The sequence below is a fragment of the Penicillium malachiteum genome, assembly GCF_028827825.1.
Source record: "Penicillium malachiteum strain IBT 17515 chromosome Unknown utg000002l:1.0-8849297.0:1.0-8852440.0, whole genome shotgun sequence".
Taxonomy (NCBI): domain Eukaryota; kingdom Fungi; phylum Ascomycota; class Eurotiomycetes; order Eurotiales; family Aspergillaceae; genus Penicillium; species Penicillium malachiteum.
The window spans coordinates 18,618-41,101 of record NW_026643095.1 but is presented as its reverse complement, the minus strand read 5'-3'; the positions used below and the strand labels follow the sequence as shown (position 1 = coordinate 41,101).

General features: G+C 44.9%; 10 protein-coding genes across 10 annotated transcripts; 2 read left to right on the top strand and 8 right to left on the bottom strand.

Moving 5' to 3' along the window:
* Nucleotides 1–183: 183 nt before the first annotated feature.
* On the bottom strand, nt 184–798 carry N7483_003062 (uncharacterized protein; the record flags this gene model as incomplete). The annotated part of the gene is made up of 2 exons (XM_057086499.1): nt 184–623; nt 699–798. 2 exons carry the CDS (start codon nt 796–798, stop codon nt 184–186), a joined length of 540 nt encoding a protein of 179 aa, XP_056946328.1.
* Nucleotides 799–1,173: 375 nt separating this feature from the next.
* On the top strand, nt 1,174–4,433 carry N7483_003061 (alanine--tRNA ligase; the record flags this gene model as incomplete). The annotated part of the gene is made up of 6 exons (XM_057086498.1): nt 1,174–1,258; nt 1,347–1,492; nt 1,584–1,610; nt 1,667–1,702; nt 1,778–4,186; nt 4,260–4,433. 6 exons carry the CDS (start codon nt 1,174–1,176, stop codon nt 4,431–4,433), a joined length of 2,877 nt encoding a protein of 958 aa, XP_056946327.1.
* Nucleotides 4,434–4,736: 303 nt separating this feature from the next.
* Nucleotides 4,737–5,840, bottom strand: N7483_003060 (uncharacterized protein; the record flags this gene model as incomplete). Its single annotated transcript, XM_057086497.1, has 1 exon — nt 4,737–5,840. One exon carries the CDS (start codon nt 5,838–5,840, stop codon nt 4,737–4,739), a length of 1,104 nt encoding a protein of 367 aa, XP_056946326.1.
* Nucleotides 5,841–5,951: 111 nt separating this feature from the next.
* Nucleotides 5,952–6,521, bottom strand: N7483_003059 (uncharacterized protein; the record flags this gene model as incomplete). The annotated part of the gene is made up of 2 exons (XM_057086496.1): nt 5,952–6,392; nt 6,459–6,521. 2 exons carry the CDS (start codon nt 6,519–6,521, stop codon nt 5,952–5,954), a joined length of 504 nt encoding a protein of 167 aa, XP_056946325.1.
* Nucleotides 6,522–7,641: 1,120 nt separating this feature from the next.
* On the bottom strand, nt 7,642–10,281 carry N7483_003058 (beta-glucosidase; the record flags this gene model as incomplete). Its single annotated transcript, XM_057086495.1, has 5 exons — nt 7,642–8,454; nt 8,527–9,535; nt 9,603–9,846; nt 9,915–10,119; nt 10,168–10,281. The coding sequence occupies 5 exons, from the start codon at nt 10,279–10,281 to the stop codon at nt 7,642–7,644; spliced, it is 2,385 nt and encodes a 794-aa protein (XP_056946324.1).
* Nucleotides 10,282–10,972: 691 nt separating this feature from the next.
* On the top strand, nt 10,973–12,683 carry N7483_003057 (uncharacterized protein; the record flags this gene model as incomplete). Its single annotated transcript, XM_057086494.1, has 4 exons — nt 10,973–11,090; nt 11,158–11,722; nt 11,776–12,264; nt 12,323–12,683. The coding sequence occupies 4 exons, from the start codon at nt 10,973–10,975 to the stop codon at nt 12,681–12,683; spliced, it is 1,533 nt and encodes a 510-aa protein (XP_056946323.1).
* Nucleotides 12,684–13,091: 408 nt separating this feature from the next.
* On the bottom strand, nt 13,092–14,811 carry N7483_003056 (glycoside hydrolase family 43 protein; the record flags this gene model as incomplete). The annotated part of the gene is made up of 2 exons (XM_057086493.1): nt 13,092–14,584; nt 14,658–14,811. 2 exons carry the CDS (start codon nt 14,809–14,811, stop codon nt 13,092–13,094), a joined length of 1,647 nt encoding a protein of 548 aa, XP_056946322.1.
* A 671-nt stretch (nt 14,812–15,482) lies between these two features.
* On the bottom strand, nt 15,483–16,662 carry N7483_003055 (Clavaminate synthase-like protein; the record flags this gene model as incomplete). The annotated part of the gene is made up of 4 exons (XM_057086492.1): nt 15,483–15,823; nt 15,922–16,213; nt 16,284–16,436; nt 16,501–16,662. 4 exons carry the CDS (start codon nt 16,660–16,662, stop codon nt 15,483–15,485), a joined length of 948 nt encoding a protein of 315 aa, XP_056946321.1.
* Nucleotides 16,663–18,881: 2,219 nt separating this feature from the next.
* Nucleotides 18,882–19,351, bottom strand: N7483_003054 (MFS general substrate transporter; the record flags this gene model as incomplete). Its single annotated transcript, XM_057086491.1, has 2 exons — nt 18,882–18,914; nt 18,953–19,351. The coding sequence occupies 2 exons, from the start codon at nt 19,349–19,351 to the stop codon at nt 18,882–18,884; spliced, it is 432 nt and encodes a 143-aa protein (XP_056946320.1).
* A 490-nt stretch (nt 19,352–19,841) lies between these two features.
* N7483_003053 (uncharacterized protein) lies at nt 19,842–20,458 on the bottom strand (the record flags this gene model as incomplete). Its single annotated transcript, XM_057086490.1, has 2 exons — nt 19,842–19,933; nt 20,056–20,458. The coding sequence occupies 2 exons, from the start codon at nt 20,456–20,458 to the stop codon at nt 19,842–19,844; spliced, it is 495 nt and encodes a 164-aa protein (XP_056946319.1).
* Between the last annotated feature and the right edge of the window lie 2,026 nt (nt 20,459–22,484).

The following is a 22,484-nucleotide window of genomic DNA, read 5'->3' as shown; positions in this document are numbered from 1 at the left end:
TATGCTATTTAGATTTAGATGAAATGACCTTGATCCAAGCTAACAGAACGGGGTCTCTGTCATTCGTGTATGTACAGGTACCTCCCTCTCTCCCTCTCTGAAGTCATCTATCCAAAAGACGAATGACCACCAACCAGGCCATTAGGCCAGAGAAGAAGCCAGAGAAGAAGCCAGAGAAGAAGCTTACAGATCCATATCGATATCCATTGGATCCTCGTGTTCGTGTTCTTGTACTTGTTCTGTTGGAACCAGGATGCGGTTGACATTGTCAGCAGGGTTGCGGGCGGAGGAACGAGATGCGCGAGATGCGCGGGCCCGAGCTCTAGACTCAATGATGGCCTTGCGTACACTATCCTTCTCTTTTGGTAGTGTCAAGGAAGCAGGTTCTGTGTATAGAACCAACTCTTTACCCTGTGCTGGATTGGATGCCAGGACTGAATCTGGGACCGAGATCATCTTAGCAGCAAGGGGTGATAACACCAAGGTACCTTGAGGTAATTCCGAGTCGGCCAATTCCTGATCCAGATCATGAATATAAGTTGTATGTTTGGTGTCATCTAAGAGCATAGGATCAGACTCGTGGAATGAGGTCTCATATGTGGTCCGAGCACGGGATTCATGATCTGGTTTAAAGAATGTCAGCTTTATCGTTATCCGCATCTTCCGATCAGCAAAAGGAGCTTGGGGCTATCACATACCAATCTGAAGACATCCAAATCTCTTGGTTAGTGGTTGTTCTCCATCTGGATCCCCTTCAGCAGATCGCTTTTTGCTTCTGAACTTCTCATCACTCGCCATCCACTCCCCCTTTTGTACTGGATTCAGGGATTAACAAAGCCCCGAATCTTCTCTCTCTCTTCACACACTCTCTTTTCTCCTGAAGTTCTTGGGGTCAGAAAACGAAACAAAAAACATAAAAAATCAAATCAGAACGAGAAAAGTAAAGAATATTGAAACCAAGTTCATATTCAGGATATTTGAGGAGGGAGGGAGAGAGGTTAATAACCTTGTCTTAAGGGTGGAAAGTGGTGTTCTTTATCGCGAATGCGGGTTCCTCCAATTCAGAGGGGGAAAGTGCCTTTGACTCATCTTTGCGCGCCCTTTCCACTTTTCTCTCCTCCTCGCTTTGTTCCTCTTCGCTTTCACCAGACTTTCTCTTCTGTTAGAACTGTCATGGCGTCTGATACTTCCACTTGGACCGCCTTGCGTGTCCGAGAAACTTTTCTCGACTTTTTTAAGCAGAATGGCCATACTTTTGGTGAGTTTGAAACCCCGCGATACTCGGCTTTTGCCCCTCCTTTGGCCACCAACTTTTTTTTTTATACTAACACCTTGATGATGTTTAGTGCCCTCTTCTCCTGTCGTTCCCCTCTCCGATCCTACCCTCCTCTTTACCAATGCTGGAATGAACCAGTTCAAGTCCATCTTCCTGGGTACCGTGGATCCTTCATCAGACTTTGCGAAACTGCGTCGCGCTGTCAATTCTCAAAAGGTATTGAGATTTTGCCTAGATATACAAAAGAATCGAGAAGAAAAAAAGGAGAGAGGACATTTTGCTAATCATTTGCTCTTGGATATAATAGTGCTTGCGTGCGGGTGGAAAACACAATGTAAGTGTTGAATCTCACAATGATTCATGTTGGAATCTTTGTTAACCTTTGTATAGGACCTCGACGATGTTGGCAAGGACAGCTACCACCACGTGAGTATCTTCGCAAGCTTGTGTGATAATGAGAAAGAAAACGGTTATACTCATACTTCATGATCTTGTTCACAGACCTTTTTCGAGATGCTCGGTAACTGGAGTTTCGGCGATTATTTCAAGAAAGAGGCTATCTCGTATTCTTGGACTCTCCTGACCAAGGTTTATGGTCTTGACCCCGAGCGTCTTTATGTGACTTACTTTGAAGGAGATGCGGCGGGAGGCTTGGAACCCGACCTCGAGGCCAAGGAGCTCTGGAAATCAATGGGTGCTCTGGAGGATCATATCCTACCTGGAAATATGAAGGACAATTTCTGGGAGATGGGAGATCAAGGCCCTTGTGGACCTTGCAGTGAAGTGCACTACGATCGCATTGGTGGTCGCAATGCTGCACACCTCGTCAACATGGACGACCCTAATGTGCTGGAAATCTGGAACAACGTCTTCATTCAGTACAACCGAGAGGCAGACCGATCCCTTCGATCCCTCCCCAACAAGCATGTCGATACTGGTATGGGCTTTGAGCGTCTGGTCTCCGTTCTCCAGGATAAGCCTTCCAACTACGATACCGATGTTTTTACCCCGATCTTCCAAGCGATCCAAGATGTTACCGGAGCCAGGGAATACCGTGGTCTGTTCGGAGCTGAGGATAAGGATGGAGTTGATACCGCATACCGTGTGGTTGCGGATCACGTCCGCACACTGATGTTTGCCATCTCAGATGGTGTCATGCCTAACAACGAAGGTCGCGGCTATGTCATTCGCCGTGTTCTGCGCCGAGGCTCCCGCTATGCCCGCAAGTACTTCCAGGTGGAGATTGGAAGCTTTTTCTCCAAGCTGGTGCCAACCGTGGTTGCCCAACTGGGAGATATGTTCCCCGAACTGAAGAGAAAGCAGCAGGACGTGATGGAGATTCTCGATGAGGAAGAGTTGTCTTTTGCCAAGACATTGGACCGCGGAGAGCGTCAATTCGAGCAATACGCCCAACAGGCCAAGACTAAGGGTACCGACAAGCTTCACGGTGCTGATGTGTGGAGATTGTACGACACCTTTGGTTTCCCCGTCGACCTCACTCAAATTATGGCGGAGGAACGTGGCCTGCGTATTGATGACGCGGAGTTTGAGGAGGCACGCTTAACTGCCAAGGAAGCCAGTAAGGGCCAGAAGAAGGCTGCTGCGGATGCCATTAAGCTCGATGTCCATGACCTTGGTAAACTTGAGCAGATGAACAATGTTCAAAAGACCGACGATTCTGCCAAATTTGGCCGTGGAAACATCACAGCTCAGATCAAGGCGATCTACCACGGCAAGGCATTTCATGATAGCTCTGAATCTATCCCCGAGGGATCCCAAATGGGAGTCATCCTCGACTGCACCAATTTCTATGCTGAGCAGGGTGGTCAGGAGAATGACACTGGCAAAATCGTCATCGACGGACAAGCTGAGCTTGAAGTTGGTGATGTTCAAGTTTACGCTGGCTATGTCCTCCACACTGGCTTCATGAAGTATGGAACCCTCACCGTTGGTGACTCAGTCATCTGCGAATACGATGAACTCCGTCGCTGGCCCATCCGAAACAACCACACTGGTACTCACATCTTGAACTTTGCCCTGCGAGAAGTTCTGGGAGATGGAATTGAGCAGAGAGGTTCCCTGGTGGCAGCCGAGAAGCTCCGATTCGATTTCTCACACAAGTCCGCTATCTCAGACACCGATCTGGAGAGTGTTGAGGCCAAGGCCACTGAATATATTCGTCAAAATTGTGCTGTCTACTCTCAGGAGGTCTCCCTCGCTACTGCCCAGCAAATTTGTGGAGTCAGAGCCGTCTTCGGTGAAACCTACCCCGATCCCGTGCGTGTTGTCTCCGTCGGTGTTGAGTTGGAAGAGATCTTGCGTGATGTGAAGGATCCGAGATGGCACCAAGTGAGCATTGAATTCTGTGGTGGTACTCACGTGCAGAAGACTGGTGACATCAAGGATTTGATTATTCTTGAAGAGAGCGGTATTGCCAAGGGAATTCGCCGTATCATTGCGGTCACCGGCGAGGATGCTCATGCTGCTCAGCGTGTTGCTGAGGAATTCGGCAAGCGCCTGGATCAACTAGATGCCATGCCCCTTGGCCCTGGCAAGGAGCGGGAGGCCAAGCAAATTCAAGTGGATCTTAACCAGCTTGTCATCTCCGCCGTTCAAAAGGCTAGATTCCGCGAGCGTTTCACTGCGATAAACAAGCAGATCCTTGATGGTCAAAAGGCTCAGCAAAAGTTGGAAGTCAAGATGGCTGTGGAGGCCATCACAAGTCACTTCCAGGCCCCCGAAAATGAGAAAGCTTCTTGGCTTGTTGTGAAGCTCCCAACCCCAGCCAGTGCCAAGGCTGTCAGCGAATCTCTCAACCATGTCAAATCGAAAATGCAGGACAAGAATGTGTATGTCATGGCTGTGGACTCTGAACAGACCCGAGTGTCCCACGGTTGCTACGTCTCTAAGGTATGTGGAGTCACTTTTTGGTGTAAACCAAACCCTCAGTGGAATCTCTTTTGCTAACTTCAATGATTTACAGGGACTTGGAGAGCAAGGTGCTTCCGCTACCGAGTGGGCTGCTGTGGTCTCTGGTGCTGTCGGTGGTAAGGCTGGAGGTAAGGGACAAACCTCCCTGGGTAACGGTGTTCACGCCGATAAGGTTGATGAGGCTATCTCTTTGGCTTCAGAATACTTGAGCAAGTTTAAGCTCTAAATTCCAGGGTTTGCAATTTTTTCATCATGTTAAAAATCGAATGATTGTGTTCTCTAGGTAGTATTTATATCAAAACGAAAAAAAAGTTGTGATATCCTTAAGTTATTCCAGATGTGATCTTTACGAGTAGTCAACTGCCCAGGGATTATTGAACAGTACCTAGAGTTGAAACATTTGAACGAGCTTGATATCGAACTTGATATTGATATTCTATACTAAAATTTATCAACTTGAAACACCTAGTACAAAAACTTCAGCTGAACACTGGCACAGAACCGCTAAACATCTCCATCTTCAAAGTATCTAATTCCCTTCACCCTCTTCGCCCTCTTCTTTCTTTTCCTTTCTTCTCAAGGCATTCCTAAGCGCGTCTCGTACGCGAGATCGTCTCCTCCGAGTCTTTTTAACACCATTATGTTTCTTTGCCTCAGGCTCTTCTTTCGGGCGCTTGTTCAGAAGATCTCTCAATATTCCCCTCATCTCAAACGTCTCAACGACCTGATTCTGACGATCCTGAAATTCTATCAACAGTCTACCTGTAGGGTTGTTTTCAGGGAACTGAAGAGAATCCATGGGAATTGTCATTATTAAATCCGCAAAAGGGACTGCTCGCATTCTGACTCGATCAACAATCGTATCAGGGTTGGTCGTGCTGCCTTCAGGCCCTTCACCACTGCCTTCACCTACTTCGAACGTGAGGGTCATAACGCCAGGATTAGGGATTATATTAGCATTGAACCCTACCGCCAGGTCATCAAGACGACTGGTTTGGTATTCGATCGATCGCTTGGATGGGATAATCCCTTCTGCGAGTCGTCGAAAAGCCAAAACATAGCCTCGACGTTTGTAATCAATGCTAGCTAGTCCGCTATTCCACTCCCAATCGTCGATGTCGTTGATCAAGAAGGGCCCTTCCTCGTTTTCTTCGGGGAACTCAGCCCATTGACTCTTCGCTTTAAACATACTTCTATAATCGTCCACGGGTTCATTTTCATCTGTTATTTCAGGTTGTTCGGCTCGGCGTGGTGCAACTTGTACAAACACAGCAAATAGTTCATAACGAACATCCTCAGTCTTCACAAATTGATCATGAAAGACTCCTTGTTTAAGCTCCAAATAACTACTGAGCTCAACAGAAGTAAGGATTGATCCTAGATCTCGCCGTGAAAATAACTTTCGAGGAGCCCGGATAACGATTAACTCAGGGGGTTCTTCCACTACATTTCTGGCCATGATCGGATTCCGAAAGCAGTTCTCGCATATTCCGTCTTCACCCCATGAAAACATCTCAGCTGCTGGGTGCATCATGAGACTAAGCGCTGGATCGTTGCCTACCTGGATCGCCCAGTTGTAGGGTGTTTCTTCTCCCCGTATAGGGGGGGGGGGCAAGGATTGGGGCCTCGACATTCCCTGGTCTGGAAAGTCTCGAAAGAAAAAACTTGGCTAAACTCATCCCGACTTTTTGAATTTCATTAGTCTCTAGTTGGAAGGGGGAAAAGCGGTACTAGTAGTATTCACTCACAACCGGTGGGCTCGACGATAGACTGAACGTCGATCATCGTTCGGGATCTGATGTCGGAACTGACTCTGAAGTTCAATGTAGAATGCCAGAATATTCTGTTCCCTTCCTGCACGGCTTCCTCCATCCCAGTCAGCGAGAATAGTATTGACGAAGGCCTGATGGCGACTCAAGCATTCTTCTCTATCTTCTGCCCAATAGTTGCGAGCCAAATGGAGAAATTGGCATAATTTACAGTCCATGCCGTCAAATCCTTCTGTACATCGCCGATCCCTGCCCGAATGCTCTAGATAATAGTAATTCAACCATTGCAGGAAGACTGGGTAGTGGAAAAGCATCTGGAAAATCACATTTTGATATTCGATACAACCGCCCAGGTTGGGAAGTATCTGAGCTGTATCCTGTTCAATTTCATCTGGCCATTGTCGCCAATCCTCCCACTGAAACCTTGAAATGAGTTCAAATCTCTCAAAGGCTCATGTGCTTGTGATGGAAACTTGACTTACCGGAAGTTCATCATCACTTCCCAGACTGCCGATAATGTGATCTTCTGACTCGGAGTCCGCCATGGCTGAAAGTTGTCGTCTACACTAGTGGTAGTACTGTGTATATTGTTAGTATTAGGTACTGATTCGATCAGATCCACTTAATAGAAAGTGAAACAAAATATAACACAAATTGAGGAAGGATCTTACTCAGAGTTGTAGCGTTTTAGTAAAGAAAGATAGCACTTGAGAAGTCGAATAGTGTATAATGGTGGTAATATAGCTCGGTTGAGAAGGAAAGTTTCATCATGACATGGGAACTTGGGATTCCAAACCATTTTAAATCTCAAAGGACGAGATCTGAGCGATGAGTCCCTTGAGAAATCCAAACGGTTCTTCTTTCTGTGTTTGAAAGAGAATAGGATTCATTGCATCTTGGGCAGTTCCAAACCAAGTCTAGAAGATCCTAAAGATTGGCTGTCCAAAATGGATAGTATTTCTATATTTGAACTCAAGTCAGCTCTCTGTGACTTCAATCGTGATTTGGTTCTTTAGATATACTGGATCCGGAAAATTGCAAAAAAGCACGAGATATGCTGAGGCATCTGGGCAGGTAGACAAGATCGCAACATTCAGGACTTTTTTGGAGAATAAAGAATGTTTCCAAGCTTCAAAGCCGGTCAATAGACTGAAAAGCACTAGGGAAAGCATATTAATAAATTGAAGAGAGGGGGTAGAGTCAGAGAAACCTTGGAAGAGAATCAGAATGAGAGCAACTTGAAGAAGTCATAGTGGCTGTTGATTTGATGTAAGAGAAAGCTTGAGATGGACTGGATAGATAGAAATAAAAGAAAGGCAAGGCTGAAAGAAATTTTTTGAAAAGATCAAATCAATAAAGACCAAGCAACTCGACTAATGCATTCTGGAAAACTAAGGGTTTCTTGCAAGGAGCATCATGATTACTGAGATTATTTGGTGATTGACTGGGGTATTAAGGAGCTTCAAGGTTGAGGATATTTCATGTGTTCGACATTACCATGCGATCAATGATTGGAAACAAGGCTAAATGCCCAAGTGATGAAAACTGCACGTTATGTGGTTTTTTCTTTTCACTTAACAGCATTGGCTAGTTTTTAAAAGGGAAAATGCGAAAGACAAAGATCGGTATATAATTCTTGTTGGCATTAAACCAGGTGAAAATTGACTAAACACCATTCCAAGTACTATACTCTTCTATTGTGTATGTAATCGAGTCGAGCACTGTATTTGCGTCCCGGCGAATATCAACTTCATATGACCGATTTTGAATCGCCCAAGCTCCAATCTTGACATCCCACTCACTGAATGCGTATTTATCCAAGCGGACTTGTACTTCCTTTGATTCCCCTTGATTCAGAAAGGTCTTTGAAAATCCCTTCAGAACTCCATCTACATAGACTTGAACGACCTCATGTCCAGGAATCAATCCTATGTTGGTGACAGTAACCATCGCGTTGAGATCAACCTTTGAATGAGCCGATAGAGCGTTGAGATGCAAGTTCTTGACTTCGAACTGGGTATATGATAAACCGTGCCCGAAAGCAAATAAGGGAGGGGGCAAATCACGCGCACGATATCCCATCTTCAGCCCTTCTTCATATCGAATTTGCAAATCTGCATCAGTTGGAAAATTGCCAAACGACGGAGAGTCCTCTATTCTCGCAGGAAATGTGACTGGAAGCTTGCCTGAAGGGTTGGAATCGCCGCTTAGCAGATCCGCTAGTGCGTTTCCAACCTCCTGTCCGGCATACCAGCACTGAAGAATCGCGTCTACATCATTAATCCATGGCATTGAGATAGGAGATCCAGTTTGATTGATGATGATGCTCTTTCGAGAATTGCGAGCCACAGTGCTGATCAGATCATTTTGCTGAGGTGATAAGTCCATAGACTGTCGGTCGAATGACTCCGATTCGTATTCTTTATTATTTGCAGTGAAGACAATTGCAACGTCACATTCCCTGGCGAGTGCAGAGATCTAGGAGTTAATCGTAGAGCTGAGATTTTCAAAGAATCCGACTTGTGTTGCTTGCGGTGCCATCTTAAAGACCGGCGAAGGAGGTGATGCGGTAGTTGAGAATGTATCAATAACGACTTGATATTCCTCACCCGCTTCCATTTGGATTGCTGCACGCTTCTCAAAGTCCCCTGGCTGCATAACGTACTCAACTCGCACATCTGTAAATCCATCGTGCTGCAATATGACTTGGTCATTGACTCGGATGATGCTCCTGCCACTTGCGGTTACGCCAAATGTATGAACACCACTGGACTTCGGTTTCAAGACGAAGTGCATACGGTTGCAGTGTTTTGGCAATAATTTCTGTATTCGAGAGGCGATGACCAGAGTTCGTGTTGTCTCTAGGATTTCATGGTAGATAAGCTCTCCGTTGAATTCCCAACCGTTATACCAATAGCAATCAACCCCGGGCTTTCCAAGGCTTGGGGCTGTCATCAAATCAAGACCTGCAGAAGGAATCTTTTTGAAGATAGGCACTCCTGGGTGGTACTTTATGTCCGCATTGCTGAATTTGCGTTGAAGAGCTTCGAGAGGGGAGATGCAGTATGTCGGAGTCATCGAAGCACTTCCGCCACCGTGAATGATTGGTGTTGAAGCAGGGGACCCAAAGACACCGATCTTAAGAGATGAGACCGGCGAAATTGGCAAGCCACTACTTTCATTTTTTAGAAGTACAATACCTTCGGCTGCCACCGATCGGATGAGGTCCGCCGGGGTCTCCTCTGGTGTGATGCCTCTCTCGGGGGTATTCTTAACATCGGATCCGACCTTTGCTGCAAAGGTGATGACATCTTCAGCGAGGGAGTCAATTTGGGCTTCAGAGACCCTCCCTTCATTCACAGCTTTGATGAGATGTTCTCCACGGAATCGCGTAGGTCCAGGTAGTTCGAGTGCAACACCCGCGGTAATGGGAGAAGCGGTAGAGTAGACGCCCTCGAAATCGGAGATTACAATTCCATTGAAGCCGAGCTCCTTTCTTAGTAGTCCCTGAATCAAGTCTTCATGCTCGGACATAAATGTCCCATTGACTTTATTGTATCTGCAAAGATGCATTGGTGAGATTCCACGAAGGAATTGAATTTAAGTGCTTGATTTAGGATACTCACGCTGTCATGATGGCCCATGGAGAAGAATTCTTCAACAGAACTTGGAATGAAAAAGCATATAGCTCTCTCAAGGTCGTCTCATCTATTACACTGTTGGAAGTCTTGCGATTGGTTTCGCACTCGTTCCCAAGAAAATGCTTCGGACAGGCCGAGACACCCTCTGATTGGACTCCATTGACAAAAGCTGCGCCCAAAATCCCAGATAATGTTGGGTCTTCAGAGTATGCCTCGAAGTTTCGTCCCCCTATGATGGGTTAGTACTTCTAAGCCACGGTAATATTGGTGATGGCAATAGGGGAAATTGGGATTTACCTAGTGGACACCGATGAAGGTTGATTGTTGGAGCGAGAAGCAAGCCGGCATTCTTTACTTTGCATTCCTGACCGAGTGTTTGACCGATTTGAAAGACAAGATCAGGATTGAATGTTGAACCAACACACGATGCGCACGGGAAGCAAGTGGCCTTGGTGGAGGCGTGAATTGATTCACCACGGACACCATTCGGGCCATCGCTACACTATTTCACTTCAGTCAAGCTATCAGGCAGAGTGCGGGAAGAACTCACCTTGATTTGTCTGATATTGTGCTGTGGCAAACTAACAGTTCGCCAGTACGAAGCACCTGCAAGCAAGGATACTTTCTCCTCGAGCGAGAGGTGTTGAAGAGTTTCAGTGGCCATGATTGTCTGTATGAAACTCAATGAAGGTATCTAGAGGTGTATCTAGTGGTGCCAGGAAATTTCAGATATTAGTATTCAGTGGCTTTCAAGCCACCTCGGATTTTCCGATGGACCCAAGACGAATCGTTGCCATGCTTAGGTCAGTACCAAAGTACATTTCCCCATAACTGTGCCCAATCAAATCTCTGACTTGGCTCTGGAGTTAAGAATTCTGAAAGAAAATGAAATACATAAGTGGCTTAATATTTAGACTCAATAGCCTAATGGGAGAGTTCATGGAAAACATCAAACAGCGGTCACGGATCAGCCCAATAAGTCTAATTCATCCATGACTCGGCTAACATACCCAGGTGGCTGAGATTATTACTCAACTGTGGATGAGAATCCGGACTAGCGGATGTGCATTATGCTTGTTTTATGCCTAGAAGTGATAAAGATGTGCGGGGTATTTCGTATTTGTTCAAATGGCTGGGATGATACCCCGGTACTCTGGGTCCACGTGGATTAGGAATCCCCGGGTCTTCCCCAGATAACCCCGGATTTCCCGCAATTTTGCATAATCCGGGGTTTTAATGACCGAGATATGATACAAGCTCCAACTTATCAGGACTTATTGGGGGTAATCCACCCAGGTTGTTAGAGCATCATTTCTCGAGCAATTACCGTCAACACATCGCAATAGTCAAACACAATGACTACCAAACCAGGTACCGATCACATCGAGTTGACTGAGCCTGAGTTCCTTCAGCTCGATCGTGAATTGTCTGTCTGGAACTTGATTAAGAAACACAAACGAGCTCTCCTAATTTGTTAGATATTCAATTCATCATTCCTCTTATCCTTTGGACCTTGACTTACATTGCTCTTCTCACACAGGTAGCATCTCATTTACTTCCGGTATTCTCTTTGGTTACGATACGATTGTCAATGGAGCTGGAATCTCCATGCCTGCATTCATCATCTACTTTGGTAAGGCTGATGCTGCAGGCAGCTTATACCTTTCTTCCCTCTGGACTTCTCTCTGGACCTCCATGTCTGCTCTGGCCCAAGCACTTTCGGCAACGGGAACAGGATTCTTGGCCGATCGGATTGGGAGAAAGTGGTGTGGTGTTATCGGAGGCATAGTCTCGTTAGCCGGTGCAGCCGTACAATACACAGCCCAGACGCCTAGTAGCTTATTGGGTGGTAAGATTGTCGGCGGCCTGGGTATCGGTATGACCATGGCCACGGGTACGACATACGCCTCTGAAGTTGTGCCTCCGAGATTGGTTCCTGCAGTTCAAAAGGGACTGGTCATTTTTATCCTGTTCATGCAAGGTGTGGCTATGGGAGTCATTCGTGCTTTTGTACCCAATACGGCAGAGGTTGCCTTCCGTAACGTGTTTGCCATACAATTTGGTGTTGCTGCATTGGCGATGATTGCTTATGCACTAGCCCCTGAGTAAGATTCATGAACCCTTATAAACATTCCCAAGTGAGCTAACATTTTCTCAGGACTCCGCCCTTTTTGATTATGCAAAACCGCCACGAGAATGCCAAAAAGACCATGCGCCTCTTATACGGAGACGATTGTGAGCTGGAGGATCGATATGCTTACCTCGTTCAAACTATCACCGAGGAAAACGCGCGTAACTCCGAGCAAGCAAGCTATTTTGAATGTTTTCAGGGATGCAGCCTCAAGAGAACCCTTACCATGTGGTTCCTGTTCGGCGCTGTCAATATCGGCGGAGGTCCATTCTTATCCCAGTCTATTTACTTCCTCATCACAGTCGGACTTCCCACGGTCCACATTTTTGATATTTCTATTGGTGGCTTCGCCCTTGCTATCATTATCATTATATTTGCTGGACTTGTGATGCAACGCATCCCGCCAAATCTGGTCTTCCTCGGAGGTTGCTGCATCAATTTTGCCGTCCTATTGATCGTCGGCTGCCTGTACTATGCCAAGGGCATGGGCCCGGTCTGGGCTATTGCTGTTCTCATGTAAGATTTGAACTTCCCCTATCAAGCCACATATAGAAGTTAACTGATGTGTCAATAGGAACGTTCTGATCTCTCTACAAGCGGCTTTCATGCAAGCCCCTGGCTGGAGTATTGCGGCCGAGATCTCCAGTCTACGCCTTCGCGCCAAGTCTATGTCCCTTGGAATCATGGCTCAAACCCTGACTACCTGGGTGTTTACATTCACTGTACCATACATGTACAATGTGGACTCAGGTAACTTGGGAGCTCGCACAGGTTTTGTCTTTGCAGGCACATCGGTCTTGCTCATTCTGGGAGCTTTGACCATTGTTCCGAATACTACAGACCTGTCGCCCGGTGATATCGATGACTTGTATGAAGCTCGTGTCCCAATTCGGGAGTTCTCTAAGCATAGCCATGGCCACTCTGAGTCTGTCTGAGTTGGGGCTGTCACCGGAGTTAAGGTCACCGAATGATGAATTGTGACAAATGTTGGAATTATGTTTCTACTACTATTGATATTCGAACGTTCAAATAATATTATGTCAAGTTCTATAATATGTCTATGAATTACCCAATTAAACTTCAAATTGAAGCATCAGGCTATACTCTTAAGTCCTGCGCTGCACGTAGGCAGAGCACTTGAGATCGATTAATCCGAGTCGACTCAGGCTACTACTCATTTGGCCCTCCAGGGCTGTGGAGACAGAGACGATATGAGGCTTCAAGTTCAAGGAGCACTTAAGAAAGTTGATTGAAAGGTTGAAGATTCATGAACTGTTGCTTCAGTCATATTCCATAATTCTATTGCTTTCAAATGTTCATAAAGACCGTGGTGTCTCCAGTTTCTATGACAACTTGATAACCTTAAAATCCCCAAACAAAACCTCTGGAATACTTCTTTTGGGTTCATCGTCCTCTGATTGCTCTGGACTAGTCGCAAAAATGCCAAAACAAGGGCCAGTAAAATCCAAAGCCGTCATTTCGATGGTGTCCACTGATCCAGCACAAACCCAGTCTGTTGCGGATGAAGAATCTTCAATATCTTTTTGAACTTCCCGGAAAAAGAACTCATATTTATTCGGAGAGGCCCGTATCTCAAAAATTATAAGTTCTGTATCTTCTGCTGCTGGATGTGAACTGAGAATGGCGGAATTGGTCTTGCTCTTGAGCTTATTTGTGTGGGCGACATATATTGAGTCGGTCGCAAAGTCGTAGTATGAATCAATGTGTCTAATGTCGTCTTTAAACACTGACAATCCAGCCTTTGTCAAAGACACTGAGCCTTTCTGAAGTTGATCTCGCTGCAGATGGAGAGTGGCAAAGGCAGTGCAAGTCAGACCCCGCTGACGTTGACCAAGAAATGAAGCCGTTCCCTCTCCAACTGACAAATTGTTGGCTCGTGCCACGAGTGAGATCATTTTCCGATCGAAAGAAATTTTATAGTCGGATAATTGGGGAGTTCGAAGATAAAGGAAGCCTTTATCCGTAGGCCCATTCTTCTTGAATGTCTCCAGAGCCAGATTTTGACCGCCTTCAATTTCCACTGAGTTGAATGAGATACGAGTCTGTTGAATTCGAGGCCACTCTCCTTCTGACCAGTGGACTGGGGTGAGAAAAGTCTCGCGACCCATCGGAGCTCTCCTGTTTTCTTCATTACGAATGCCCAGATGAACAGCCCACCAATTTCCACTTGCATCTTCAAAGAGGTCACCATGTCCAGTATGCTGAACATACTCATCTGTGCCATCTCCGGTCAAGATAGGATTTGCTGCGTAACTCTCATAAGGGCCCCAGATGTGGGTTGAACGCGAAATTGTGATACAGTGATGTTGCCAGGTTCCACCTTCTGCTGCCATGAGATAGTAGTAGCCGTCTTTCTTGTAAATGTGAGGTCCCTCGACATCGCCTTTGCTTAGATGGCCTGTCCAAATGGTTTTGATCTCAGACAGAGGCTTGCCCGTGGTTATTTCCACTTCAAACTGACGGATGGAACACGTCGGGTTGCCCAGTGGTCCTGCATGCCATGATCCTTGGATATAGACGTGATCGTCCTCATCAAAGTAGAGACTGGGATCTATCCCTTCAAATTCAAAGTAGATTGGATCGCTCCACTGATCCGCCCAGATATCGTGGGTGGTTACGTAGAAGTTTTGTGTGTTGAGTCGATCGCCTTCCTTGCGCACATTCGTGCAAATTATACAAAAAGTCCCCTTGTGATATCTGATTGTTGGAGCAAAAAGCCCAGTCGCGGCAATGATTGCCTGACCTCCTCCGATGGGGAAGCCATCCACTCCTGCTCTGGCTAGGGATAGCTGATTCGGCCTATTGATCGCATTTCCTGGATAAAGCACATAATGATTAGAATTTTGATTAAAGAAAAAAAAGGTTCGTTATGTTGAAGGGGAAAATACCAATGTGTGTCCATTCTTGAAGATTGTGAGAGGCATAGATCGGCAGTCCCGGATAGAGATGGAATGATGAATTCACAAGGTAAAACACGCTCTCCACCATTACCACAGATGGATCAGGCGCAAAGCCTGGTACTATAGGGTTCTCGTAGATCATATTCACGATTGCTGAAGCTTGGGAAATTCATTCAAAATGGGTTGTGCTAGTGCCGAAGTTGCAAATTGCGGTCGATCTGTGTTCTACCCACAACTTGGAGAGCTGGTGTAGTTCGAATGTTTGTCAAATAGTAAAAGCTATAAACTTCTCAAATAGCACAGCTCTGACCTGATTAATTTAGCCAGAAATTGAAGCAATCAGGCTAAAAAAAAGAGAAAAAGCAATGAGTCGGAATTCCCGGGTTGTCAGCCCTGGAGATCCCACAAGTGTATATTTGGATAGCAGCAAGCCATAGCGGATACGTTCGAAATACTAAGTGTTTATGAAATGTTATTTCTCGGGGTGAACTGGGCCGAATCCGCGAGCTTAGAATGTTTGAAAGAACTTTATCCTCTAAATTATGCAAATATTCATTTTTTGAAGAGCTCATGCCAATATGGAGTTCACGGACATACCTACTACTATCTTTCAAAATACGAAGAAGTCCGAGTCGGATTTATTCAGGCTTACTATGTGCCGTTTGCATAAAATTAACACTGCAATTTCGTTTCAAATATTATTTGATAGGTATACAAGTTCCAAGGTTGAATTGAATGAATAAAGTGCCATGATCCTCTAAGGGGATGAGTTGAATGCCCTTGGAGTGCGTTGTGACTTTTAAGATTGTTCCATTAGGCCTCGACCTCCATGATGGCCTTGTGATTATTGGGTTGACTTGGATATTGCTTCTTGTCAAGATTGTATATGACGCTGTTGCGCCATCTTTGGAACTCAAGAGCGCTGGTGTCCGGGTAGACTGCAGGCTTTGTCTGCGTGACAAATTTGGGCAAAGGGGCGACAGGTATGTCGCGACTAGCCTTAAACGGATAGGCCATGGACATCCGAGATGTTATCACATTATCATCATGCTTGGTCGCCTCTGGGATGGTGACTTGGTAGATACCGCCGGCGATTCTTCCGTTTGTCCAACGGGTCAGTGTGTCGCCAACATTGACGATCATATCTGAAATAGCTGCCGGGGAATAGAAACAAAGCAATCAGAATCCTGAGTGCTCCGGTCCTCAATTTCCAGGCCGCCAGTGCCATCTTGGAATAATAACGTGATAGGACCAAAGTCAATATGTGGCGCGATGCGGCTGGTATGACCCATTTGCATCTCCTTGACAGTGGTTTCACGATAGTGCGTTAATCGAAGCTCAGCAGCACTAGGTATACAACGAGCGATCAATGACGCATCCTCAATGCCCCATGCAATTTCCAAGGCTCCTATGAGCTGGAGACAGACTTCATCGCATTTACGGTAAAAATTCTCCATGAACGGCTTAAAGCCCGATAGTTCCGGGTCTTCAGGCCACTGATTTGGAAAATCGGTGTCATGCTCAGGACCTTGATCAAAGTACTCCTGCAATCATGGCGATCAGAAAATGAGTGCAATTTAAGCAGGTTTGGGAAGGGATAATATGCGGCCTTACCTTAGAGTCAGTCATGCTTCTGATTTTGGTATCAGAATAAAGCTTGCTAACTTCTTCGACCCTCAAAGGAGTGTAGCCACGCATAGGCTGAGGACCTGGTTTGCTCGAAATTTCTCCCTTCAATTCAATGGGCCGGTCAAAGAACTTATGGCTCTGGTACGCGAAGAGTAAGTCAGTAGAGGTTGGAATCTGGGAAAGGGTTTAGGACATCTCCTACCCATAACAACAAATCCTCCACTTCCTGCTCACTGAATGGGTGATTCTGCAGTTTGGCAAATCCGGTTACCTCAAAGCTGCTGAGTAGTTCTTGAGTGAACTGTTGACGGCATGTCTTGTCAAGTGAGGTAAATTGATGATAGTCTAAGCTTGAAACAGCCATGATTGAATATATGCGAAAAGTCTTTGGAAACTTTGAGAGTCAAGTTTCAATCCAGCTGTCTTTAGAAGATTATTGGGCTTATTAAAAATCATGCTAAAGACGGTAATATGAGATGGAATTTATAGCCCAGAGGCTTTCAAATGTTGTATTCCAAGGTTGCCCTCAAGTTCTTCAGGTATTCCTAATTCCTTGAACAAAAACATTGAAGCTCAGCGGAGAGGCAAGATAGCTCATTCCTTTACCCACTATTTACTGTTTTCTGTAATATTCCAATATTGAAAAACAATCCTTTGATCCTTCAACCTGCTGGACTTCGAGGTAAGCTCCTCATTTGTCAATTCTAGCTCACAAATATTAGTGCATTCTCAGCATTTCAAGAAAATGATGCAATATGTACCCATTGCCAACCAATACGGTCCGGACCTAGTTCAAATGTTTGACATCCCTAGTAACTATGTGGGTGATTTTCACATCTACATTATTCATAGTGATGTTGACTTGATTTATGACGACAAATCTGCAAGGTGAACCCTTCGCTCGGGTCATCAGGCGACCACACTAGAGACCCCTGAAACACCACATGGTGGATACAACGATGTCTTATTAGTCAATTTTCTAAAACAGAGTGAGTCTGCAAGATATTCGTGAAGAAAAACTTGAAGATCTTCAATATTTCATTTCGATGCTATCGTGATTCCAAGGGTAAAAGAGAGTACCTACATGTAATTGAAAGAGGCAAACTTGAAGTCACCCCACAGCGACCAATGGCTTCAACTTCAAGTTGCAATTAATTCTCTCGATGATAAATTTGACTGATCCTTCAAATGACAGAGTCACGATGATGCGAGAATTGCTTGTAATTGTGGCAAACATTTGAAGTCTAGAGCTTGGATATATTGATACCTGAGAAAGGGAGTACTGTTGTAATAGCTGAGTACAAAGATGGCTCCTTGAAACCCTCACTCTGAACAGGGACAACATGTACTTCCAAAAATAGAAGGTTCAAAAATGAGCGATTGATCTGGAACTTCCCATCCCTTGGTGTTATCATCCAAAAAACTGTTATTTGAGAATGTCTCCAGATATAGATCCATGTCTCTATCAAAGCTCAAAATTTCATCTAAACCAAATAGATCATCTGAGGTTGAAATGCAAGAATATATGGGCGATTGGAGTGTCATCGAAGTTGGCGTCACCGTTGTTGGCATTTCGAGTTCTGTTGTATCTTTCGGATTTATCAAAGAAAGTTCTTTGAAGTCTTCTGTCTCTGCTTCATCTCCAACCTTCTCGAACTCTGCCATATAGGTCCCTATTGTAATACCCATAGTCCTCTTGAAAATGCGACTCATATAACTCGGGGACACTCCAACTTCCTGGGCAAAATTCTTTAATTTGAGCTTCATTTTTGAGTCCACCTTGTGTATCCGCAATAGTGCTATCACATTAACAACGATGTCATGCCTTTCTCCAACGAAATCCGTGTTGGCGGGTTGATAGCGCTTGCATGATCGGTAACCGGCACTTTGGGCTTGGTTGATGTCATCAAAGAATTCAACGTTGGCTCTTCGAGCAAGACGTGCGGGACAAGTAGGTCGACAATAGATCTTTGTGGACTTCACGCCGTAGATGAAGGAGGAGTGAGAGGAGGGGTTGCGGTGGGTCAAAGCAAGCCACCGAGTATGTGAAGTTTTGTATCTTTCTGATTCATTTGATGATTTCAAGGCTTCCATTTGCATTTTCATAGAATATTTAAAAGAGAACCAGTACTCAGACAGAGATCTGAAGTTTGTGACACGAGGATAGACGAGGTGATAAAATTTGATGTTCCTAGATCATAGTAACTGCAAATGTTGAATGGGATGAGGTGAATGAGATGGATGCTCGGGCGCAAATATTGATTGCGTAATTCTTTGTCCTTAGCCCTGGAGGTTTCCAAGGTTGTCAACTCGCAATTTGCATCATAACCTGATTCATCCCTGACTGATTACCTAGTTCTTGAAATTTAAGAGATCTGCAAAAACTAGAATAAAGAAAATAAAAATTGTACAGTGTGAGGTTGTTATGTCTTCTTCCTCTCCAGGGCTTTCATCTATAACTTAAAGTGAGTATTAACACACGTAGTTATATCGCTGGTGCAAGCTAGTGAAGCATCATCAAGCCTGGGGTAATCACCTCTTTTCAGCTCCCTTAAACATTCCCGAGATAAATGATAATTCAAATCACCCGGAAATGATAATAAAATGTCTTTTTGCCTGTTGTCATTATGATACATATCAAGTTGTGGTTTTACCACCTTGTCCTCCAATCCCATCCCTTTTATTCTAATCCGAACCCAAAGAAAACACAAGAAGGCGAATACATAATTGAGACCAGCGAATAGTGCAAGTCCCCAATAACGTTCTTTTGCTAAACCATTAACTGCATTGAGAAGGCCTCCTGCTATTGGGAGACTTGCCAACACCCCAAAAGCTACCACCGTGAAGCAGCTCGCATAGTATCGGCCATATTCTTGGGTTTCGCACAGCTGACCCAGGAATATCGGTAGCAAGCTGACATTTGATCCACTGAAGAAGCCAAACAGAATTACAAATATAATCAGTAAAGCATCGTTGCTAAGGCCTGGTACAACAATTTCTGGCAGCCAGAAGCCTAGGACGGAAACCGTGCAAAAGAACAAGGAGATAATCATGGTATTATACCGACCGAACCGATCGGCCAGATCCCCCACGATATACCGGCCTCCGCAAGAGGCAGCATTTAGAATGGCGAGGAGCTAGTATGCAAAAGCTGCCGAGCCTGTGATCGCTTCTGCCTGTGACAGATGCTGTCGATCGATGTAGTAGCTCGGTACGTATATGATTGGGATAAATTACGCTAAATCGGTGAAGAGCATACCGGCAGTCATCATCGCTAACGCACCTGTTCCATCTCAGGAACATTGTAGGGTCTGGTAATGTATCGCGCCAAGTAGTATCTATTCCTTTCCGAGGAGGCACTCGACTCCGACAGAATGTCAGGGCTATGGAGCAAAAAGAAATCAGAACGAATCCAAGAATGCGGATGGACCATGGCCAGCCAACTTGTGGGAGGAGAGCTTGTAACATCAAGGGAAAAATAACTCCACCGACGCCGCTCCCCACAAATGCGACTCTGCTGGCGAGACCGCGACGCTTCATGAATCAATGGGCGACACAAGCCATGGACAGGGTAAGGAGAAGGGAGGAGCCGATTCCTGTGAGGATCGAGAGTGCGAGAAAAAACTGATAGTATTCTGTGGCTTGTTAGAGGCAAGGTCTTGCTAAAGATCATAGTGGTCTGGGGATGTGTGGTGCTCAAGTGAATTCAAGCTGGGATCTATATTCTTGCCTTTGCAGAAACTTATAGAGAATATACCAATTATTGTGCAAATGCTCCCGGCGAGAATCAGTGCCCGAGGACCCATTGCGTCAAATGTTGGACCGATTTGTACTCCACAAATCCACACGATGAAGGCATAGACTGAGAAAACCCATCCTATGGTGGAAGAAGAGACATCTGGCAATATCTCTATGGAGATGATAGCATCGAAGACGCCTATTGTGTTGTACATCCCCAATGATGCCGCTAAGCCGCAAAATGCACCCAGTACCACTAGCCAGGCCTCACCGCCACCCTCGGGATAATCGATAGAATCAACCTGAGATGTTGGGCTTGTTATCAAATGGCATTGTAATTTCTGGCTAGGATCCAAGGAAGCTTGGGATGTTGGAGCTTGAGCAAGTCTTTCATTGTCGTTGCCGACCGAAATAATCACCATCATCGAGGAATCGCGCGGGATAGTGGATAAAAGGAAAGAAAAAACAAATTGCGCAGATGAAAGAGTAGGATCATGTATTGATCAAACAACTTTCACGTTCAAGTTATAACAATAAATAGTAATCTTGATATAGTGGATCAAGGTGATCTCAGTGAACCTGATATGGCCAATCAATATCATGATGACCTGATGGAGTGAACTCAATATGACCAATCAACAACATATCATGAATGCAAGTTTCCAAACTCATATGAGCAGGGCCTCAAAAACGAGCCCTGGAGATTACAAATATGCGGCATGATTTCCTTCAGCAAAAAAAGGGCTAAGAAAATGAAAGAATTTGGGGATCACACCTTTCATGGCCACAAGATCAAGATTAGCTTAAACATGGTTCTGGCCTCAATCTTTCTAAGAAATAATGCAGATTTACTATAAGTATCATTATTTTAAAAAAAGAAAATTCATTCATTCGATAGTAACATTTGAACAGGAACCTAGCCCTGGAGGGATCTATTGTAAGCAGCCATAGAGAATACTTCTCCAGGCCAAGAACTAGTATACATATCATCCCCGAGCTCTCAGAATTTGATAACCATTCAACTACTCTGATGTAATTCTCAGCTAGCAAAGAAGATAAATCGAGATTTTGGGTAATCAGCTGAGAAATGCCATCACACTTTCAAACTTGAGTCAGGTTGACTCTTCCAATCTTTTACATTTCTCCATCCGCGTATTCGCTGTCTCAATGGTTTCTTCCCATTCGATACTGGTAGCTGCTCCATCATAGAGTGCAAATCATCTTCATCAGCGTCATGTGAATTTATGAACATATTTCTTCTTCTCTTGAAATGACGAGGTTGGAATAAGACTTCAAAGGCATCTCGAACTCGCTCTGCTTGGAGTGCGACAAACAACACCATGGAAATGATCAACACTGTGAGAGGGATTGATATCGCCCAGAAACGTGTTTGCGAGTTTTGCATATTTCGAATGTCTATTGTGTTCATCCCAAGGTAACTGGTCACAAATGATAAAGGTGTAAACATAAACACAACGGTTACGATGGTGAATATGAAAATAGCCTTGCCTTGATCTTCCTATCGGACGTCAATTCCATTTAGCGTCATAGCTGCCAGTGTCTGTCCCTTATCCAAGAGCTCTTCTATTGTGTTATCGTCGGCATCAAAACGATTAATAAGATTCCATAGGTGCCCATGCTCGAGATCGAAAGAAGAGATCCGTGATTCAGTCGTGATACGGAAAGATGATGGGCGAAGAACTTCGAGATAGTCGTACAATATTCCCATCTGTAAAAAGTCTCATACAGAAATGATTGGAAGATAGAATGAGAGTCAGAAAGCGGGGAATATCTCAAGTTGCCTTGAAGCCTGAGATCTGCGTTGTTGGCCCCCTGAGTTTTAAGTCTTGACACATTCAGACTAGTATGCTCGGAAATGGGGGCTGAAGTACGGAGTACTCCATACTACTACTGAAATACACATAAATGTGCTCCAGATGTCAGTCAACTGGTCCTACCTGCCCGGCCCCCGGGGCCAACATCTCAATGTTGAACATTTGAACTTCAAATATTCATACAATCAGGGAGGTAGCATTTGAGGTTCGACTGGGAGCATTTTCTACCACTTCCAAGGTTCCAAGCCTGAGGTTCGGTTTTCAAGTTGATTGCTCCTCCGAGTTTGCCAGCGATAGATGATCGGTTTTATTTCTCCCTTTCGACAAAATATTAGTATTTTCCTTCAAGTTTCCATCAGTGCTACTATACGTTATCCTAATATATACATAATAGTGACTCGGACCTAGTTGATAAGATCAAATCACACCATCTCTAATCAAAATGTTCTATCAGAAAGCACCCAATCATCCAATCATCCATGGTACTTTAAACTCCGAGATTCGGAAATACTAGCCTCCAGGGCTACTACCTACTAGCGCTGAGCTGACAAATGCTTCAAATTATTAATCACATCAGCCCTGGAGCATGTATGTAAAAATCTGAACATTTGAA